This window comes from Neolamprologus brichardi, chromosome 3, assembly GCF_056152115.1.
Source record: "Neolamprologus brichardi isolate AB-2024 chromosome 3, ASM5615211v1, whole genome shotgun sequence".
Taxonomy (NCBI): domain Eukaryota; kingdom Metazoa; phylum Chordata; class Actinopteri; order Cichliformes; family Cichlidae; genus Neolamprologus; species Neolamprologus brichardi.
Window position 1 is genome coordinate 1,070,266 of NC_142106.1, and position 22,641 is coordinate 1,092,906.

Here is a 22,641-nt window from a genome sequence, read left to right on the forward strand (position 1 = left end):
AGTCAAATTCAGTTGGCTAAATCACCTGAGGATTTCTAGCATATACTGGTTGTTGTGGACTGGTTGTTCCACAGCTGTTTCTACTCTACCTGAGGACTCACTCCCATTTATACAAGAACCTTTTTCAATGATGATGCAAGTCCTACCTATCTAACACTTACACAGTGTTCATACAGTGTCCAGTGTAGTGTGCAGCCATCTCATGGGACTCATGATTTGTCACTCACCACAGTGAAGCAGCTCATTTAGCCAGCAGTGAGTGGGGAGTTATCACAGTCACTAAACTTCTACGGGTGTTTTGTGTGTGTCAGGTGTCAGTGGAGTTTTCACCGTCTTCAGCCGTCCCAGGTGAAGAGACCAACATGCAGGTGACGGCCCTGCCACGTTCTCTGTGTGGTGTGAGCGCCATCGACAAGAGCGTTCTCATCAAGGAGCCTGGGAAGACTCTGGATGCAGATAAGGTAACTGCTGATATTAACACCAGTGAGGTGGACACATCCCTTATTTCCAGAGCCCGTAGTGTCGTGACTTACCAAAAGCTCAGGCCTTCGCTCTGGTACTTGTGTCCTGATAAGTATTCTTTGAGCAGTCATACATTCAACGGTTTTAAACAGTCAAATGCTGAGTTTGTCTTAAAGCAAATTAGTATAGAAATAATACAAATGCATGTGTCTGTGATGACAGTCAGGTAAATGCATCACCTGCCAGTCAGTGTCTACTTTATTGAGACTTCAACTTTACATCGAAACTGCTCAAATACACGAGTGTTTGTTGATGTTAAACATACAGCAAAACCTGGAAAAAGTGAGACTTGGTGAGGTAAAGGAGCTACAGAGACAGTTTCAAATGGAGAACACTTACCATATAAGTCACCAAGAACGAACAGTTTATAGAGAAATTGTACAACTTCTGTAAGATCCCTCAACTACAACACCTCAACTAAAACACCTCATATCTGTGGAGGCTTACTGCTGACTTCATCATTTTTATTTATTTATTTTTTAAGAACCCTTCTTAGATAATCTAGCAGTTCATTTGAACCTAATCTGTTCTAGTATTTACACCAGTACTTCATTTAAGAGTTTACAATTATGTGGACCAAATGTGACCATGATCATGATAGATCAGTCAAAACTTCATAGGACTAAAAAGGTTTGGAGGTTTTGCTGAACTGTACTTTTCTTTTCAGATATTTGACTTGCTCCCACTCAAGAAATCCTCAGGTATCCCGTATGAGGTTGATGATGCTACAGAATGCCTTAATGTGAGACCAAAAAGATATGTTTTGCCGTACCCCAGTCGAGAGCAAAATGACGCCTATGCAGTTTTCCAGGTAAAATACATGTATACCTGTGAGTCCGTCAAACATAATGTAAATGCAATAGTTTTTGTTGTTGCACCAGTTTTTGCTGATCTTTGTGTGCTGCTGAAATATCTAGAAAGTCGGACTGAAGATGGCGACAAACTTGCTTTTTCGATTGCCTTCATGCGTCAAGTTCAAAGGAAAAGTCTACCACCAAGGCCCTGGTGTCTACTATGGTGAATCATTTGCTTGTTTGCGTTGTGTTTTTGATACAAATTTTCTTTGTATTCACCAAAAAGAAAACCGGTAATTATTTTTCTTTTTTTTCTTTAGATATGGTTCCAGAGACATTATACAGGTCTTTTGGTCCTGGTGTGGGATCTGCTGGGCAGCTTCCTCCACTAATAGAGACAGTTCGCTCTTTCTTCCCTGAAACTTGGATCTGGGATCTGGTGGAAGTTGGGTAAGTATCTTTTGTGAAGAGATCTGGTGGATATTACATTTTTAAAAAAGTTTATACGATCACATTCAGAAACCCATGTGAACTTTCTGCTGTGTCTTTGCACACATGAAAAACATGAAAATAGAATAATTGTGAGTTTTTTCTTAAGCATGTTTTGATGCTTCAGGCCGATGTTTTGTCATATTTAAAGTTTTGTGGGATATATTTGTTAAGAGATGTATTCTAAAACACTTCTTCAGCAGAGAACCAGAGAGGAGAAACACACAAGTTTTCTTGCTAGCAAGGGCAGTCACCACAGCGCTCGCACGAGAGAGCGAGGGCTCAGAGACTCGCAGCTCTGAGACCCCCCTGGTCTTTATTTATACATCAGTGGGTGTTTGTTCCTTACATTGGAATGTAGAGGTGTATATGTGTGTGTGTGTGTCAGAGTGTGACCCCATAAACTTAAACGAAAATCCAACAGTTCATCTATATGTAAAAAAGGGCACTTAGACTAAAACTGACATAGCTACGTTTATCCTACCATAAAACAATAAGAGCAGGTACGACCTCTCCCATGCTCCCAGGATGTGGGTGTGAATGCCAGAGCACTCTGGAATGCACGCAAAGCTTTTGCAGACTATTAAGGATCGCACATCCTATCACTACCATATGTAAACTTATATTATTAAAAGATTATACTGACTACTAAGTACAATTTTCTATTGACAATATTATTTCACTGTCATCAGCAGCGTGGAGCTCTTTTACTTTGTCAATGCAACATAAACAAGTAATTCACACTGCAGGATGTAACTACACTGTTATACAAGTAATTTACAGACACAAAAACATGTTTGATTATGTTACAGAATGTGTTTGTGTGTATCTGCTGCTTCAGAGACGATGGGAAAAGAGGCGTGTCCCTGACTGTCCCAGACACCATCACCACCTGGGAGACGGAGGCTTTCTGTTTGTCCTCTCAGGGTTTTGGTTTGGCTCCTCGTAAAGAAATGAAAGTCTTCCAACCTTTCTTCCTTGAACTCACCATGCCCTACTCCATCATCCGGGGGGAGCACTTTGAACTGAGGGCGACTGTCTTTAACTACCTGACCAGCTGCATCATGGTAATGAATGATTAAAGTGTTTAGATACATTTCTGTTCATAGCCAAGGAAAACCATACTTAAAACATGACTTTCTAAGCAAAATTTATATCATAGTTATTAAAATACAATAGAAAATATTTTTTCTTTGGCAATATAACCATGCAGGATGCAGGCCGTTCTTGAAGGGCCCCTGCTCACCAACACCTACAAGCTCACCTGCAAGCACAGACACCCGATTGCCCAATCACATGTCTTTACACTACCAACCCTCCTCTAGCTTTCTTTGTGCGCTCATGCACCTTGTAGAACAGAGTTTAGTGTGGAGGCTGTAAGAAAACAGATGGAGGGAAACGATTAGGAAGGGCCTGATTAAAGTATCCAAGTAAAATGAAGGTCTACTTTGATCATGAGTTCATAACATCAAACTTGTGCATTTGTTTAGATGCTTAAAAAATGTGTTCACATTTGAACTCAGGTTTAAATGTAGCCATGTCTGTGTTCCTCGTACAGGTTACTGTCACTCCTGGGCCATCCTCAGATTACACCCTCACGCCTCTCTCTGGTGATCTGTACACTTCCTGTTTGTGTGCCAACGAGCGCAAGACCCTCAGGTGGACCATGATCCCAACAGCCTTAGGTGAGGATCAGGCTTTGGTCCTCCTCACTGCCAGGAAACCGCTGTGTGGCAGGCTGACTACGACCCAAGTGCAGGACCCAGAAGCAGGAAGTGAACTCTCAGGAAGTGACTTAAAAAGAATCCACATAAGATGGCTAAATAGAATAAATGGAGATTAAAACATTAAAGAGCAATTATAAAAACGCTATGTGAGAAATACTGCAGAAATATAAGTTATCATAATGAAATGAGAGAATCTGAGACCCAATAAGCTATATTCATGGAATTTAGAAAGCTGTGTGTGCATTAGACCACAGTGAGTGTGCAGTGTAGAGCTAGGACATGTAGACAGTCCAATCCAGCTGCAAATCGAGGTAAAGCAAGAATATAACCCCTGTGTTTGGAAGGCTAAATGTGGGGGTTGTAGGGAGTGGGGCAGAATGTCTATACCTCCAGTCTGAGGGTAGCAGCTGCCTCCATGCTCATGCTTTACTTAATGCAGCCGTCTTAGCCAATGATAAGTCATTTTGAAACCTTCCTTTCAATTCATTATGCATGCTTCCCTTGGACAGTATCATTAGAACAGACTGTTTGCAGTTAAATTGCCATGCAAATGATTTCTTCTTAATCTTAATTAGACCTTATGACTTGCAGTACTTTGGCCTCCAGCAGGACTCAGCAGCAACCCTGACATCATTTTGGACTGTTTTTTTCAGCTCCTGTTTTTCATGCCTGATGCAGTAAAATTTCAATTAAAATTGATCTTACCTTCGATTTAGAACCAACATTACATCTAGAGATCTAGATTTAGATCTAGTGTGATCACAGTTAACTGCCTCCTTTTGTCCCAACACATTTCCTTCTAGTTTCTACAAAATCTGTAAAATAACCTCAGGAACCTTTATTTTAATGGAGAGATAAAGAAGGTGACCTGTGCTGCTGCTTTTAGGGACTGTGAATGTGACTGTGTCTGCTGAGGCCGTAGCGTCCCATGTGTCATGCGATAATGAGGTTGTGAGCGTACCAGACAGAGGTCGCATCGACGTGGTCACCAAATCTCTCATAGTGAAGGTCAGTGTCATAAATACAAGACGAGAAAAACATTTTTACTCATGAAATTTAAATTGTTACTCATTTTAAAGATACTTTTCCTCAGGCTGAGGGAACTGAGATGACAAAGACGTACAACTGGCTTCTTTGTCCAAAAGGTCGGTGTGATTTCCATCAGTCACAAAGTTTAAATAAAGAAATGACCTGAATGCTCAAAGTTAGCAGTGGAGTGCTTTTACTTTCACAAAATGTAACGATATGTGCTGAAGATCAGGCCACCTGGTGACTTTGCACAGTAACTCTGTTGTAGTCGTGACTTGCTGATTGGACGTTTGTTGTGTCTGTACACAGGAAGCCCGCTGACGGAGGAAGCAGAGATACATCTGCCTGAGAATGTGATTGAAGGATCTGCCCGCACTTCTGTATCAGTCCTGGGTAAACCTCGTGATTTCATCTCAATTTTGGTTCAGCCAAATAAAAATATGGCAGGTTAAAGCTTTGTTAAAAAGGCAAATTACTAAAGCAACAGAAAATAAGAGACGTCATGTTCAAGTAAAAGTAAAAACCGTATTCAGCTTTTAAAAGATGATTTCATTTATAAATAGACCCACATCTTCCTGGCCTTGTGTGAAAAATAAATGGACCCCAAAAAGGCTGTTTGTGCCTTTCTTTGCAGGAAGAACTGCAGTCTAGCTTTTGTCATAAGTGTTTTTTGAAACGCTGAGTTTTGGCCCAGTCACACCAGAGGGTTTTCCAGCGCAATCGTTCTGGTCACGCAGAATCATGTCAGTAGGATTTAAGTCCAGATTTTGACTCGACCACTTTCTGGCGTGTTTCCAAAGCAGAGCTACCTAGACCACTTAAATTACACAATTGAAAGCATGTGTATTGTTTGTGTATTTATACACAAGCACTCACATATATTCAAATAATTAAAAATGTTCATTTACTACCACACACCAAATCCGGTCGTTGGTACTTCCTGGCTTGTGTAGCCACCAGGTAACAAAAGCTCAGCACTGCCCCCTAGCATCCTGGAGCACTTCTGTTGTGTTTTGCTGTTCTGAGTTTGTACGTGTTTTGTCTGTAGGGGCCACCGTGAATATACTTTTATTTATTTGCATAAAATGTAATAAATAAATCATATAATACAAAAAACAATTTACATTTCAACTTTTACTATTTAAATTTTCAGCTGTTTCCTTTTAAAAGTGAAACAACACAAAACACTGCAAAACACTGCAAAAAAAGTGCGAGAGAGAGAGAGAGAGGGTGAGAGAAAGGGGTGGGGGACACGGCTCCCAATAAGGAGCTGGCTCACGTCGTTCACTTCAAAGAGCCAGCTCTAAGAGCCGTTTCGTTCGCGACGACACATCACCACTACAAGAATTACTTCAAACTATATACCAGTTTTTGAATTGTGTCGATGGACCATGTAAAACCAGAGTTATGATAAAAAATACACATAATGTTTTCTTCTTTACAAAACAGTGGTGTTTACAGCAGGAAGAACGGTAAAAACGGCGTTTTCTACAGACAGCGCTAGCAAACACTCGCTGCTTGCGCATTAAAAAATAAAAATAAAAAACACCCCTTCCCTGTTGGTGTTAGAGTTTACCATGTCAGCCCATCAAAAAATGATATGGCAACATGTGACACTTGGTTATTTAGGGAGAACGGCATTTTTAGTGACGGAAAGCGGGCGAGCGAAAGAAAGAGAGAGAGCGAGTTTTCATGCCTTAACCAGACTCCTCCGTCGCTAACCGCCTGAACCCAATGCCCCACCCCTCCCCTGCAGCTGAGCCGCAGACAGCCCCAGAGCATCACACTGCTACCACCATGTTTGTATGATGTTCTTTCTTTTTTTTTTTTTTTTTTTTCTTTTTAACCTGTCCCGTTTGGCTCTTTTGCCATCAGAATTATTGTCTAAAGGCGAAGAAAGATGCCCAACGGATTTTCTTTCCCAAATTGACCATCCCAGCTTTGCCGTAATGGTCCATTTGATTCACCTTTTATTCTTTATTTTATTTTCACTTGCTGAATACGGGACAGACTTGACTGGGGGAAAGAAAAGGAAGAAAGAAAGAGGGAAAGAAAAACAGTTGAGAAGAGGGACGGGGGAGAAGGGCATAAAACAAAAACCAACAGAATAAGCAGAAAAAAAATAAAATAAAAAAATACATATATCGATCACCTGGATCACCTGTTGAGAAAGAAAAAAAGAAAACAAGCAGAAGAGAACGAGAGTAATAGAATAAACAACATCACAATGATATATGGGAATATGACAGTAAATACTAAATATTAAACATTATTGTGCAGCACGTAAGATCGACAGCACAGTGTGCTTTGAGGTAGGAGCCAAAAAGGGTGTAGTTTGTGTGTGTGATCACCCGTGTGTACACCTGTGAGCATGGACGCGCTTGTTTTCTTAAAAGGTTCCTTCATGTAATGATCTGCTAGAGGGTGTGGGGGGCCACTGCCCCGTCCTCCAGGGCATGAAGCAGATATGGAGGAAATCAAAACACCAGACATCCAGAGGCCCCCAGAACACAAGAGACCAAGGAAGACCAACAGAGGGGCAGCCGTGCCACTGTCCCAGAAAGAGCTGAGGAGAGTCCCAGATGAGGGGTCACCCAGCAGCCACGGAGCAGAAGCCAGGGGGGGTTGCAGTGACGTGCCCGTGAGCCCCGCCGGCAGCCAGCTGTGCCTGAGTGACCGAGCCCCAGGCCGAGAGGCCGGGGGCATCCCACCTCCGAAGTGGCCCAAGCGAGCCCCAGGCTCCAGGCCCCGATAAGCAGCCGCCAAGGAGTGAGCCGGTGTGTACCTGGACGCCCACCCCCGGACACAAAGAACCACCAACGCACCGATGTCTGAGGGAGTCCGCCCCCGGCAGGGGAAGTGGTGGGGGGAGATAGGCCTCCAAACCTTGGAGGGCCTGAGATGTCCTCAGAGAGATGGCGTCTGATACCCAACCTGACATATATACACAGACATACAGGCACACACAGATACAAACATCCATTCCCACCCTCATGCTCTCATATGCACTTACTCCACACTCAACCAACGTGGAGACAGACATAAAGAGACGCTGTACACACAATCACACTCCCTAAGCGTACTCTACGAACCGGGTCTAGGTACCCTTGCCCCTGGAGGGGGGAACTGCACCCAGACCCAGGTTGTGTTACCCTTTTCCCTGCAGTGGGGAGAAGCAGACCGCCCCGTCTCCGCAGCAGCAGGGAGGCCCCACATTCCGGACCCCAGTCGGACAGCCAACTCCTCCTCCTAGCCCCCCTGCTCCAGCAGAACGCAGAGAACGAGGGTGAGAGAAGACTCCTAACCTCCCTCCACCCGCTCATTGTAGTGTTGATGTATGTGTGTTCTAAGGTGCCTTTAAAACCCAGGAGGGCATGGAGCTACCTGCCAGAGAGCAGCAGGTAAGCGCATAGTCCCTCCTGCTAGCCCTCAATGTCTACGTGTATTTAAAATTGAGAGGTGGGCAACAACGCCAGGGGTGAGGTGTACACCCTGATGGTAATTGGGATTCCGTGTAACGTGCCCACCCCCAAGATCCTATATGTATGTGTAATGAGAGTGTGAGTAATGTGAATGTCTAAGTTGTGGGATAAAATTGAGGCAGAGGCAGCCAGAAGGGGACAGAGGGGGGGGGCTACCTCCTCTGCACCCTGGTGAAACACCCCTACTCCAAGGCCCTGCATGTGTGGGTGGTTGTGGTGGAGCGGGAAGAGGGAGGCAGCTGGAGATGGGGAGGGAAGGAAGGGAGGGGCAAGTGACCCCTCCCTGGGGCCAGCTCCCCCGCTGACCCCAGTAGGCACCCCCATACCCCGCGGTCCGCCAGGGAAGGGGGGCCCAGACCCATCCGAACCGGGGCCCAGTGCAGCGGCGCCGCCCGGCCCCACAGAGCCCGGGGCAGTCCACCCAACCCCACCACAGAGAAAACTGCGCCCACCCCATCATCCACTCATCTTCCAGACTACATAAGACAATAGACGCCCAGGCTGAGATCTTCCTCCACCTCTCCTGTATCTCCCCCTCTTGCAGAGAGAGTTCCTGAGAGAGGAAAGCTCCTGCAAGATGTGACAACCCCCCCCCCCCCCCCCCCCCCCACCAGTTGAAGAGCCCCCCAGGTGGCTCGATGCACCGGTGGCACCCCGCGCCAGGGCCGGGCCCCCATACACCCACCCGCCCACAACCCCGGCAACACACCAACCAGGACCCAGGCCCCCGAGGCCCGGCCAGGGCCCCAGGCCAGAGCCGGAGCGCCCCCAGAACCTCACGCCCGTCCCGGACCCACCCAGGGGCAGCCAGGCTACCAGGTCAGTAACCCCCGTCCGTCAGCACAGACCCTCCCCTAGCCCCGCTGCACGTAGCCACGAGGAAACCGCCACCTAAGAGCCAACAGAGCCCCTAATTGGCCATGGCCGCTACCCCGGGTTGAGCCCCCCAAGGAAGATGCTCCCGGGGAACCCCCTGACGCCCTAAGCCTGACCCTACCCCCACACCAATCACAACAGTGAAGGCGAGACCAAAATATGACCCCCCACCCCCACTAGGTGATGGAGCTGATCAGAGGAGCCCAGAGCGATTGATCTGATGTGGTGGCAGAGGCTGTATCAAGACTAATGTAATCTAATAGATAATTTCTATATTGGTTAGAATTAAGATTGTTTTTATTTTTCCAGTTCATGAGGACTGTTTTCTTGGCTATGCATAGGGCAGTGAAAACCATATGGGCTATATTCTTTTCTGAAGTGACATTATCTAAGCTGCCCAACAAACACACCAAGGGGGAAGTTGGAATGTTACATTTCAGACACTTTGATAAGTCTTCACATATCTCACGCCAAAACTTCTGAACTGGTGGACAGAACCAAAGAGCGTGGATATAATTGTCCGGTGAATTGGTTTGGCAGTGTGAGCAGTTGTTGGTAGATGCAAAGCCCATCTTGAACATCCGATGACCTGTATAGTGCACTCTATGTAGTATTTTGTATTGAATTAATTGAAGACTGGGATTTCTGATTAGATGAAAGGTTTTTAAGCAAATCTGAGACCAGAAGTTTTGGTCTAAGTTAACTGATAAATCCGCTTCCCATTTTGCAATAGGAAGTGATATTGATTCATCTGTTTTAGAAAGCATTCTGTATATTTTGGATAGTAATTTGGGGGTTTTAAGAGTAAGAAATTGAACCACACTTGGTGGTGTTTGTAGTTCAACTTGACCCGGTTTAAATTTCTTTTTTATTATGGATTTAATTTGTTGATATTCTAAAAATCTTTTCTTGTTGATCCCATATTGTGTAACTAGTCTGTCAAATGAAATAAATTCTGTTCCTTCTAGTATATGTTCTACATATTTGATTCCTTTACCATTCCAATCTGAAAAGTTTATCATATTATTGTTTTGTAATATGTCAGGGTTGTTCCAGATAGGTGTACGTTTGCATGGGATTAATGAAGACTCTGTCAATTTCAGAAACTCCCACCATGCTGTCAGAGAAGAGCTGATGTTGATGCTTTTGAAGCATTCATGTCGTTGGATGTTTGAGCTGATAAATGGTAGATCTGAAATCTCTAGATTATTGCAAAGTGCTTGTTCTGCATCTAGCCAAGGTTCATCTAAGAGGGTATGTTTTAGCCATCCTGAGATAAACTGAAGCCTGTTGGCTAAGAAGTAGTGCTGAAAGTTAGGTAGTTCTAATCCTCCTTTATCCTTGGTCTTTTGTAGTGTTTTTAAGCTTATACGTGGGGGCTTATTTTTCCAAAGGAATTTGGACATATATGAATCTAGAGATCTGAACCAATCTTGCGGCGGTTTAGTTGGGATCATTGAGAATAAATAATTTATTTTTGGTAATACCATCATTTTTATAGCAGCAACCCTTCCCATGAGTGATATGGGTAGACATTTCCATCTAGCCAGATCACCTTCTACTTTCTTTAAAAGTGGGGTATGGTTTAATTTAGTTAGATCTGCAAGCTTGGGAGAAATATTAATACCTAAATATTTTATATTTCCCGATTGCAGTGGAGTAGAAGAGGAATTATGGAAGCAGCAATTAATAGGAAGGACTGTAGATTTTGACCAGTTAATTGAGTAATCTGATATTCTTGCAAAAGAGTTTATCAATTCAATCACCCCAGAGATATTGGTTTGTGAATTTTGGAGAAAGAGTAACACATCATCAGCATAAAGGCAGATTTTATGTTCCACGTTCTTGCATTTTATGCCCTTAATTGCTGAATTCTGTCTAATTGCTGCTGCTAGTGGTTCGATAAAAATTGCAAACAGTGAAGGGGAGAGTGGGCATCCCTGCCTGGTGCCCCTCAGGAGACATAAGCTGGAGGATGTCTGGTCATTTGTTCTGATACAAGCTGTTGGGGAATTATATAATATTTTTAACCAGTTGATGAAAGAAGATCCAAAACCAAATTTGTGTAAAGTCGCAAATAGAAATTTCCAGTTAACTCTGTCAAACGCTTTTTCTGCATCTAAGGAAAATATTGTAGTTTCAAGGTTTTTACTGTATGAGTAATCTATCAAATTAAGTAATCTACGTGTATTTGTTGATGAGTGCCTACCTTTTATGAAACCAGTTTGGTCAGGATGAATTAAGAGGGGGGTTATTTTCTCTAGTCTCTTCGAGAGAGCTTTGCAGATTATTTTGAGGTCTACATTAATAAGGGATATTGGACGATAGCTTGAGGGATATACAGGGTCTTTGCCTGGTTTTAGCAGGAGATTAATGTTTGCAGAATTCATATTTGATGGAAGTCTGCCCTTTTCTTTGATTTCTAACAACGTTCTGTAAAAAACTGGTGCTAGAATCGTCCAGAATTCTTTGTAGAATTCTGCAGGAAAGCCGTGTGGACCTGGAGCCTTATTATTGGACATACTTATCAGGGCTTCCTGGAGTTCACCTGATGTCAGTGGCGAATCCAGTGCCATTGCTTGAGAGTCTAATAATTTTGGGAGAGTTATGTTGTCTAAAAATTGATCAATTTCCTTTTTAGATGGGTTTATTTGTGGTGAATACAACGTTTTATAGAAATCCCTGAAAATGTTGTTTATTTGTTTCTGTTCATATATTGTGTTCCCAGATGAATCTTGAACAGCACATATAGTTGTTTTTTCTTTATTTATTTTTAGCTGGTTTGCTAGAAATTGACCGGATTTATTACTATGTTCATAATTTTGTAAGCGTAGTCTTTGTACTAAGAATTTTGTTTTTTTATCAATTATCTCATTTAATTCTAGTTTTGTTTTGCGTATTTTGTTCAATGTTTCCTGATCTTAGTGGGACGCGTAGGCTTCTTCTAGTGATTTGATGGTTTTTTCTAATTCCTGAATATTTTTGTTTTCTTTTTTCTTTTTATGTGATGAGAAAGAAATTATTTTACCTCTCATCACAGCTTTCCCTGCTTCCCATAAAACAGAAGCTGATGTTCCGGGAGTGTCATTAAAGTCTAAATATGAAGTCCACTCTTTTTTAAAATATTTAATAAAGTCTTCATCTTTAAGCAGTGATGTATTAAATCTCCAGTTTTTACTTGGCATAGTATTATTCTTGTGCATTAGTGTTAAAGATACAGGAGCATGATCGCTGACAGCTATAGGGTGAATCTCAGTGTCTGAAACGTCACTCAGCAGTGAGCTGCTGACCAAAAAAATAATCCAGACGAGAGTAGGAGTGATAGACATGTGAAAAAAAAGTATATTCCTTACTGGTGGGGTGAAGGGAGCGCCATGCATCGCAAAGACCAAAGTCGCTCATATACTGTTTGATTATATTTGTGGACTGCCAATTACGCCGAGTTCCTGCTGTATTGAGCCTATCCATTTCTTCATTCAGTCCAAGGTTGAGGTCACCTCCAAGCACAAGTGTGCCATCTAAGTGTTCAGAGAGTGCACTGAAAAAACCGTGAAAGAATGAGGGATCATCAACATTTGGACCATATACACTTACAATACATAGCTTTTTATCAAGTATAGATAGTTTACTGATTAAGAATCTGCCCTCTGGATCTATAACTGTATCGAGTACTGTGAAATTAATTTTTTTATGGATTAAAATTGCTACTCCCCTTTGTCTAGAATTATAACAAGCTGAGAACACATTAGGAAACTCAGGTGTTTTAAGTTCATTCGAACCTCTAAGAGGTATGATGTTCTTTCTATGAAATGATGCGTCACTTTTAAGCCAAATGCAACAAAACTCAAAACTTTTTCTCTTCAGTCCATATAATATTCTCCCAAATATCTTGTGGAGCATGGAGATGTTTTTTTGACAAATGTGAGATAAGCTTTTGTGTTCTTTTTGGTCAGCAGAGGTTTTGTCCATGAATGCTGTTTTTGCCCCGTCTCCTTTGTATTGTTGAATCGTAAACTCTGACCTTTGCAGAGGAAGGCAAGGCCTTCAGTTCTGGGTGTTTTTGGGATTCGTTTGACTTTTTCGGTGAGTTGTCGATGTGCTTATGGAGTAATTTCAGCCACATTTCTAGTTTTCTCAGTTTGTGGATAATGGGTTCCAACATGGTGCACTGGCGCTCCAAAGCTGTAGAAATAGTTTTTAACCCTGTCCAAACTGATAGATCTCAAGATCTCGCCTATTTTTGAATTTCTTTTGGTCATGGCAATGACGTGTTTCTTTTTGACGTCTTTTAGCCTGCTTCCCTTTGTCAAACAGATTGTACTTGAGTGATTTCTTGATCCAGCAGGTCTGGCCTTAATCAGGTCTGGGTCCTGTTGGTGAAATGAAACTCAGTCTTCCCAGAAATATTTGGTTGATCACAGTCAATCTACCATTTTCAGTTTGGATGTTTTTTCGCTCAGCAAATGAAATCATCATTTAAAATTGCATATTGAAGTATTCAGGTTATCTTTGCCCAATAATACAAAGTTGTTTTACGCTAGTTTTGTTAGTTTTAGTGAATCAGTGTTTTTGATCAGGTGACATCCTCGGCCGGGCTCTGAAGAACCTGGATGGATTGCTGCAGATGCCGTATGGATGTGGGGAGCAGAACATGGCTCTCCTGGCCCCCAACATCTACATCCTCCACTACCTGAAAGGCACACAGCAGCTCACCGCAGCCATCATGGAAAAAGCTACTAACTTCCTCACCAGTGGCAAGTTTTTATTGTTTCCTCTAAGAAGGAAATCATTTGAATCACTTCAACACACACGGTTCAAGAAACAAGCCGACAGGAGGCAGAACATTAGCCACAGCTTTTGGTCAAATGGGTCATTTTCCTCATCTGTCAGCAAGAGTCATTGAATTTCCCAAATCTCGATGTACACATGCAGATCCATAAACAAATGGAGTCCAATCATCACCATAGCAACAATGTCTCGATCAATGTCTCTGTTGTTACAGGATACCAAAGACAGCTCAACTACAAAAGTGCTGACGGTGCTTACACCACATTTGGAACAGGACCAGGAAACACTTGGTGAGAACATCACTGATCAAACATGTTATAAACCAGAGAGGTTACACTGGTTTTTAAATATCCCACCAAACAGAAGACATTTCTTGAAGTTTGACTACCCATTAATAACATAAACATGTCTACCTCTAATACTTAAAATAATTCTCCATTTAATCCTTTGACTAAGATAACATTAACAATACCTTTTGGTTAATACTGTGTAATTTAGTAGGTAGGAAGGAGTATTAGAGCCGCATAAAAAATGTTATTGATCATTATTAGAATAAAGTCGAATTTTAAAGATTAAAGTTGTAATTCTACTTTAAAAAAAAGTCTAAATAGTATTTCAATAATAAAGTCTTAATACTGTTTTGTAAAAAAAGTCAAATTCAAATCTAAGAAAACAGTTGAAATGATTACAGTTGTTGTTTCAAACAACTGCTATACCCTGTATAAAAGGCCTTGAGTAGATGTAGTGAAATAAATCAGTCGTCTTGTGATACAGCATAGATCCTCTTTATTCCACGAGCGTGGAACCATCGGTATCTTTGCATTTGTACATTAGCAGCCATTTCCTTTTATACAAATCTAACCACATGCAGCTTTCTGCACCACTTTCTGCTTTTCAGTGTACTTACACTTACTGCCACGCTGTGTTTATAAGTGACATCAGTTCCTTCCTTGTTACTAAAACTGAGTCTGAAGTACGATTTCACTAATTCAGAGGGTAAAGCAACCGTGGCAGTTTGTCCTGAAACAACTGTGATATCCACATTTCTGCTTTTGTCTCAAAATACATTTTCAAATTTAATCTTGAAATTTCAACTTTATTTTCAAAATGATCAGTATTTCTTTCTCCTAATGTGACCTCACAGCCAAACATTTCCATCGTTGTAAGACGTGTAAGTGTTTTTTCTTTCTGTCAGGCTGACTGCGTTTGTGGTAAGAAGTTTTGCCAAAGCTCAGTCTTTCGTCTTTATTGATCCCAGAAAGATCGAAGAGTCTAAGACCTGGCTGCAACATAAACAACAAGAAAATGGCTGTTTTGAAAAGTCTGGGAAACTCTTCAACAACAGAATGAAGGTAACCTGCAGTTCTTCGCTGTTAGACTGTGGAAATAACCTCCAGTCTGGATTTAACAAATTTTATTAATAATGTCATGCATACATGGAAAACACTGTACTAAATACTGTAATAGCTCACACCAGTATATTCTATTATTTTATTTAAGAAATAATTTCCCTTCATCTTGTTCCATTCACACCAGCACTGCTTTCTATCTAGCATTCACACATATTTATACAAAATACAAAGTATGCACTAGAGACCAACTTGGGATTAGTATCTTGCCCACAAATATTTGGCATGCAGGCTGGAGCAGCTGGGAATCCAACCACCAACCTTCTGATTAGTAGATGACTACACAAACTGTTTATAAGGTTGGGGAAACCCGAGGTGAAGAAACATCCATCTCACTGGAAATACAATGTCCAGATGAACAAAATCAACTTCCTGTTCATCTCTTTAGCTGGATGTTTGAACATGCATCAAGACATTCATGATTCTAAAACCACATGCAGCTGAAAATCATTTTCATGACTTCATATCCCTGAATGTTGGTGCATCGATGATAAAGTGTCTATGATGTCTTCTGTTGACAGGGTGGTGTATCTGATGAAGTGACTCTCACTGCATACGTTACTGCTGCCTTCTTGGAAATGAATACATCCCAACATGTGAGTAACAAGAATATCAAGGTATTCAACAAAAAAAGGAGTAGAGTTTGTGCTGCTGAGCCATGGAGTTAGGTTTAACCAGCAGTCTAGCACCCTGCTGTTATGTGCTGGATTGTCTCAGGGGCGTCTTTACACAGCCTGCACCTGGGGTCTTGCCTGGTGTGATAGACCCCAGCCTCTATGGATCTTGTGCTCAGAGCTTGTTCTTGTGCTGCCATGATTAGTGCCTCTGTGCTGTCTTTCAGTCCAGCTTTGTCCAGCGACTGGTAGGATTTCTGGATATCAGCCACCTCCTCTATCTGCCGGTGGTACATACTGTGCAGGGGCCTGTCCTTCCATGATGGTTCCTCCTCTTCCTCCTCTTTCTTGGGTTTCTGCTGCCTGAGGTATTCACTGAGCACGCGGTCAGTTGGGGCCATCTTCCTCGTACTCGTGGATATTCATTGTTTCATTTTGGAATGTGGTGCTGACACTCACCAGTCCCTGGCCTCCTTCCTTCCATTTAGCATTCTGGACTTGGGGTGAAACCCTCCATGCATGGTCAGGAACTTTCTTGTCTTGATGTCAGTGGCTTCTATCTCCTCCTTTTGCCAGCTTATTATCCCAGCAGGGTACCTGATGATGGGCAGGGCGTAAGTTTTGATAGGCCGGATCCTGTCCTAACATTCAGCTGACTCCTCAGGATTTGCCTGACCCTCTGCAGGTGCTTGGTTGTAGCAGCTTTCCCAGCAGCCTCTTTGTGGTTCCCATTTGCCTGTTGGATCTCCAGGTACTTGTAGCTGTCCTCTATGTCTGCCATGTTGCCTTCTAGTAGTTCAATCCCCTCAGTTCTGACTACCTTCCCTCTCTTTGTTGTCATCCGGCTACATTTCTCCAGTCCGAACGATATTCCAATGTCGTTGCTGTATATCCTGGTGGTGTGGATCAGTGAATCGATGTCTCGTTCACTCTTGGCATACAGCTTGATGTCATCCATGTACAGGAGGTGGCTGACAACTGCTCTATTCCGTAGTCAGTATCCGTAGGGACAGAGCATCTCCTTGATAGATGGTGATTGTGCTATGGGCTTGAAGTTGGCCTCTAGTGTTGTATGCCACATCCCCATTGAGTTCTTGATGAAGGCTCTTAAAGTCCTGTTGATCTTGTACAGGTCTAGGCATTCCAGGATCCAGCTGTGGGGCATTAAGTCATAGACCCTCTTGTAATCAATCCAGGCAGTCTCGGCTGATTGTTACCAGTAGCTGGTGTTTTGCACCTCTGGTATTCTTGCCAATGAGTGGGGCACAGGAACATGTGCCTGTTCATCTTAGCCGCTATGATGCCTGACAGGAGCTTCCATGTGGTACTGAGGCAGGTTATTGGTCAGTAGTTGGATGGGACCAATGGGACCGATTCCTTCAGGACTGTCTGGCCTACGGTTAGCCATTCTGGGTGTCTCTCGTCACCTAACAGCTGGCTCATTTGTGCTGCCAGTCAGCTTCTTCCACCAGTAGACGTGAGCCATACCAGTGTATGGCAAGGTGCTGGCCAAGGCTGTTAGTCGTTGCTTGGCAGTTTCCATGGACAGCTTGCTATACTTCTTCTTGGGCACCGTCTTTGTCACACCTTTCTGCAGCTCCGATAGTTAGCTAACCCCCCTCCTTGATCTTAGCCTCTAGTCTCCTTCTTGTGGCTGTTCAACCTGTAGCCAAGCATCTCTCTGATCACTGCTGCTGTACTGTAGATCAGCTTGTTAGTCTCGATAATCGTTGCTGTATGTATCGCATTTACATCATCTAGCAGATCTTCACATCTTGGTAACCAGCTACGGGGGATCCAGGTTTCAAGTTTTGCCATGATCCTATCTTTCAGGTCAGTTCCTCTTGCACTATAGCACTTGGGGCTTGGTACAAATCTCGAGTGGAGGTGATGACATCTCCCCCCTGACCTGTCGTCCTGGCTCCCCCTTGCCGTAGCATTTGTATTGCACCTCGACAATCTCTTGCTGTGAGAGCAATACCCTTCTTTCGAATGTTGGAACACTGAGCTTTTAGTTGTTTCGCCGTCAATGCTGGGTATCGAAGATTCCATAGGTCCCTCATCCTATTCATGTAGCCCCTTCCGCCAGGGTTACGTGTATAGTAGCATTCCAACAACGCCCTGTTTTTATCTCTTGCCCACCAATGCCTTCTTATTCCAATAGTTGATCCGGGCGACGTCCGAGCTGGTATGCACATATACATACATACACAAAAGTGTATAAACCAACAATATAATATACAATCTAATATATATATTACATATACCCCAAAAAGTTGATTCTGTTCATCTGGACGTTTTCAGTGGGAGAAACGTTTCGTTACTCATCCAAGTGACTTCTTCAGTCTCAGCTGACTGCAGGTTTCAATCTTATAAACAGTACATTTGCATAATGACTGAAACATAATGACTGAAACCAGCCCACTGAAGGAACAATGGGCTGGGAGGTCAGTTCCTCAATCGTAATTATGCAAATTCTCATGACCACTGACCAAAACCCACTGATCAAAGACCACTGATCAATGACCATGAGTACCACTCACAGAGAGTTGGGGAATGGCTGCAATCACAGCATTGTAAGATGGTGACAGATGGACCCTTAGGCCCCCTCCTTGATTCAGAGATGGTCTTTCCCTTTTCACGTAAATGGCCTCCTTGACTCTCAAACCAGCGTTCCTCCCTGTCCAGGATGTTACATCATCATTGAAAGAGTGTCCACTGGCCTGTAGGTGTGAATAGACTGCAGAGTCCTGGCCTGACGAGGTGGCTCTTCTGTGTTGTGCCATCCTCTTAGCCAGAGGTTGTTCGATTTCCCCGATGTATAAATCCTCCTGCACTTAACACCGTACACTATGTTACTCTGTTTGTGTCGGGGTGGACCAATTTTTGGCGCAGCGTGTTTTGGGGTTTAAAAGCCACAGAGACACAGTGTTTAGAAAAAAATGTGCCTCAGCTGTTCTGATACTTCTGACACGTATGGGATCACTTCAGGTTTTCACTTAGGCAGCGGTAGTCCTTCTCTCCTGGATCGGCTGGAGCTTAGGTTCACGGTACACGTCAACTTTTAAATGTCCCCCATTACTGATGGAAATCTCACAGTCTAAGAAGGCTAAGCTGACACTTTTCATATCCTCCCTGGTGAATTTAATGTGTCGGTCCAACGAGTTAATGTGATCCGTGAATTGTGGTATGTCCTGAGATTTGATTTTCACCCAGGTGTCATCCACATACCTGAACTCTCACCAGCAAGAACTTGTATCACCACCCAACCTGTACAGTGTTTTTTCAATATGTTCTTTATATTGTAAATACTACTAGAAGATTGCTCCACTCTTTGCTTGATCTGTACTTTCCTCTAATTGCTGTGTTTTCTATTTTCACGCTGATGTTTTGAGTGACTGAATCAGGAACTCTGCCTCCTATTCTTCTCACACTGGGTTTAATGAAAGAAGATTTCTGTTTGTCCATTAAAGTTCTTTGTTGTGATCGTTTAAAGGATCCTGTGATGAACAAGAGCCTGGCTTGTCTCAAGGAGTCTCTCAGTGACCTGAGCAACACCTACACTACAGCTCTGCTGGCCTATGTGTTCACTCTGGCAGGAGACGTGGAGACCCGAGCTCACCTTCTGCAGCACTTAGACACAGTTGCAGTGAGGGAAGGTGGGTCATCCTTTAGCAGGACATCATTCAGGCTTTATTAGCATCACTGTGACTGTTATTGTGTTTGTAGGAGGTTTCCTCTACTGGTCTCAGACAGCAGCAGAAACATCAGCCTCCCTGTCAGTGGAGATCAGTTCTTATGTGCTGTTGGCCAAACTCAGCGCCTCCCCGACTGCTGAGGATCTGGGATATGCCTCTGGTATTATCAGGTGGCTGACTGGGCAGCAGAACTATTACGGAGGCTTCTCCTCCACTCAGGTACGACACCACCCGAACAGCATGAACTAAAACAGATTTGTTTTAGCCAGACAAGTTTTTATTCTTTAGTTAGAATATGACATTTAAGTTTTGTCTAAAAATTCATTGTTTTTACAGAATAGCAACGTTACCTCAGACACCAACTACACGTAACAGCCTGTAAATAACAGATCACCTGCGAGTTTATACCTGTAATTTCTATACTTTGATAATTCTCAGTTAAAGATATTTTAACCTGTTTATTTAACCAGGAAGTGAAATTTGGAAAACTTGAGATTAAGGATCTCTTTTGTGAGAGGGTCTCAAAGGCAGTTTTAACTCAATGTCTATTCCACTTAAGCCCATGAAATATGGAGACATATGCTGTGTGTGTTAACCACAATGAATCCATCCTGTAGGACACGGTGGTGGCTCTTCAGGCTCTGGCTCTCTACTCCGCTCTGGCGTTCAGTCCTGAAGGTTGGAGCACAGTGACAGTTCAGGCTCCCAGCAGTCAGCTGACGTTTGATGTAAATCAGAGCAACAAACTGCTCTACCAGGAGGAGGCGCTGCAGGACGTGTCAGGAAAATACAGCCTGGAGGTGAAGGGCACTGCATGTGCTTCAGTGCAGGTCAGTGACAGCATCATGTGACCAGCTCCTGGTTGATGTCAGAGAAAGGGTTTCTTCTTTTTCTTTTTACTCACACAACTTTAGAGAGCATTAGCATTTTCACATGTAATAAAGCTCATCTTGCACATGTATTTTCATGCACAATAACGACATTAGACCTGGCAGTAATAACTGTAGAGAGGACAATGCTATTTTAAACTAAATTAATATCAGAATCAGGGAAACTATTTATCCCAGAGGGAAACTGAGTTGTCATAGCAGCAAATATACAACAAACATCAAACACTCGTATAAAATGAGTGTAGATATAACAGAGATACTGATATTAAGATGAATATAGACATATAGGTATGACTATAAAAGGATGTGTGCTAATATGTGTCATGGTGTAGAAGAGTGACAGCAGGGTGCATTGAGGTGTGATTAGTTCTGTTCCACACGTGACCCGAGTGTGTTTCCCAGATTTCTGCCACCTACAACATCCCAACACCTGCTGATGTCACCACTCTCAGTGTGAACGCCCAACTAGAGGTCAACACCACAAGTGAATCTGCTCGACCCAAATTCACTGTGCAAATACAATCACTGTAAGTATGTGACAGAGGAGTGCTCTTTACCAGTGTGGAGGAACTGCTGGTAGATGAAACTGTGCACACAGGTCAGTATAATCACACTGTTCAAACACAGGTACAGTGGAAAGGAGAAAACTACAAACATGGTGATCCTGGACATCAAAATGCTCTCTGGATTTTCCCCAGACCCCGAGTCTTTGAAGAGTGTGAGTAATTACACAGATCCTACCAACACGTGCATCTCATGTGATAATTGTGATGATAATAATAAAATGATGTCGTCTCCTCACAGCTCAAACGTGGCCTCCTGGTGAGTCGTGTTGAGCAAAAGGAGGATCATGTTCTGGTGTACTTAGAGGAGGTAAGTGAAAGTCGCCGTGGGGACAGCAGATGATGATCTTTGGTACAAACTGTGTCTGCGATTGTTTCTGTCTTGTCCAGTTATCAAAGGACACACCCATCGACCACAGCTTAGAGATCATCCAGGAGCTCCCAGTGGACAACCTGAAGCCAGCCGTGGTCAAGATCTATGACTACTACCAACCAGGTCCAAGTCTAACTAAGCTTTACTCCAACAGCACACTGACACACTTCAGAGGCTCCATCAGACTGAACAGTTCATACAAGCTGATGTTTCAATCAGTGACTCAGAGAAATGACACTTTCATGTTTTTCTACCATGTTTCTGTCAGGTGACCAGGCTGAGACCCAATACATGTTTGTCTCGTGAGGTAAGAAGCTGGAATAACACACGAGGACACCTTTCACACACATTCATGTTCACAGCATCAATGAAAAGGACTTTGAGCTTTTACTAACTTTTATTCTTCGTCTCACAGTTTGAAGAAGGTGTGGCTGGTCCTGAGGTTTAAACCTGCATTTGAATAAAGAGACTTTTTCTGCTCACATGTGTGTATGCGTGTGTGTCAACAGCTCCAGTATTATTAGTGCTTCTTTAATAACATGCTTCATTATTAATAATAGCAGAATGGAAAATACAGTGCTGTTTGTAAAACATTTTTATCATTTTACAGTTTTATTAAACTGCGTGCATGTTTTATACTCCACTGTGTTACATGGAAAAATACAAAGATCAGTTTCAGAGAGCTTGTTGGAACAAATGTGTCATTATTAATAGTCTTGTAACGTTGTCACAGTCACTAAATGAATCTGTGACTGTTTAGTTCAATTTGAATGTTTGCCATTAAATAATGTGGTGGCAGATTTCTTCTCTCATGTATTAATCACATATTTAATCACATTAGTTACAGTAATATCACTTTCTCACTTTACCTTAGTAAGAGCACTCCTGTCACCAGTTTACATGCATGTGGAAAGTTAACACAGTGAGGCCGTTGTAATGGGAGACGTTAAACAGATAGTGGTACTCCTTCTGCTTATCAGGGATGTAAATCTTTAGGTAATGGCCAAGCAGAAAACAAGGTCATAATTCTCTCTGTGAGGTATAGCCCCTTCTCTCACGGGGGGGCTATACCAACATGTAAGAGTCTGTGGATGCTCTTTGTCTGTGTGTCTGTATATAAGATGTAAGGACGGTGGCCACAATTCAGAGATGGTCCTGGTGTTTCTGTCACAATGGCCACGGGCTGATAGCTCGATCGGACTCGATTGCAGATAACCACAACAGAGACAGCTCAACGTTTTCCAGCGTTTATTATTTAGTCAACAAGTGAATATGTGGCAGGGTGTCGCTAACAGTGTTGGGTAAGTTACTTTAACTTAGTAACTTAGTTACATTACTAGTTACTCCTATCAAAAGTAACTCAGTTACTTCAAGTTACTCGTTACTT

At 42.8% G+C, this 22,641-nt stretch overlaps 1 protein-coding gene across 1 annotated transcript in view; it reads left to right on the forward strand.

Moving 5' to 3' along the window:
* Positions 1-21,736, forward strand: part of LOC148103087 (alpha-2-macroglobulin-like) — a 35,339-nt gene extending 13,603 nt beyond the window's left edge. The window contains exons 15-36 of the mRNA XM_087831259.1: positions 312-461; positions 1,190-1,333; positions 1,440-1,539; positions 1,637-1,766; positions 2,647-2,872; positions 3,364-3,490; positions 4,419-4,540; positions 4,626-4,677; positions 4,871-4,954; positions 13,497-13,673; positions 13,922-13,997; positions 14,903-15,059; positions 15,638-15,712; positions 19,227-19,389; positions 19,460-19,647; positions 20,046-20,258; positions 20,721-20,845; positions 20,946-21,036; positions 21,123-21,191; positions 21,272-21,377; positions 21,523-21,561; positions 21,670-21,736. Of these exons, the coding sequence (XP_087687385.1) occupies positions 312-461; positions 1,190-1,333; positions 1,440-1,539; positions 1,637-1,766; positions 2,647-2,872; positions 3,364-3,490; positions 4,419-4,540; positions 4,626-4,677; positions 4,871-4,954; positions 13,497-13,673; positions 13,922-13,997; positions 14,903-15,059; positions 15,638-15,712; positions 19,227-19,389; positions 19,460-19,647; positions 20,046-20,258; positions 20,721-20,845; positions 20,946-21,036; positions 21,123-21,191; positions 21,272-21,377; positions 21,523-21,560 (2,613 nt within the window). The 3' untranslated portion in view covers position 21,561; positions 21,670-21,736. The remainder of the gene's footprint in view (positions 1-311; positions 462-1,189; positions 1,334-1,439; positions 1,540-1,636; positions 1,767-2,646; positions 2,873-3,363; positions 3,491-4,418; positions 4,541-4,625; positions 4,678-4,870; positions 4,955-13,496; positions 13,674-13,921; positions 13,998-14,902; positions 15,060-15,637; positions 15,713-19,226; positions 19,390-19,459; positions 19,648-20,045; positions 20,259-20,720; positions 20,846-20,945; positions 21,037-21,122; positions 21,192-21,271; positions 21,378-21,522; positions 21,562-21,669) is intronic.
* The last annotated feature ends 905 nt before the right edge of the window (positions 21,737-22,641 follow it).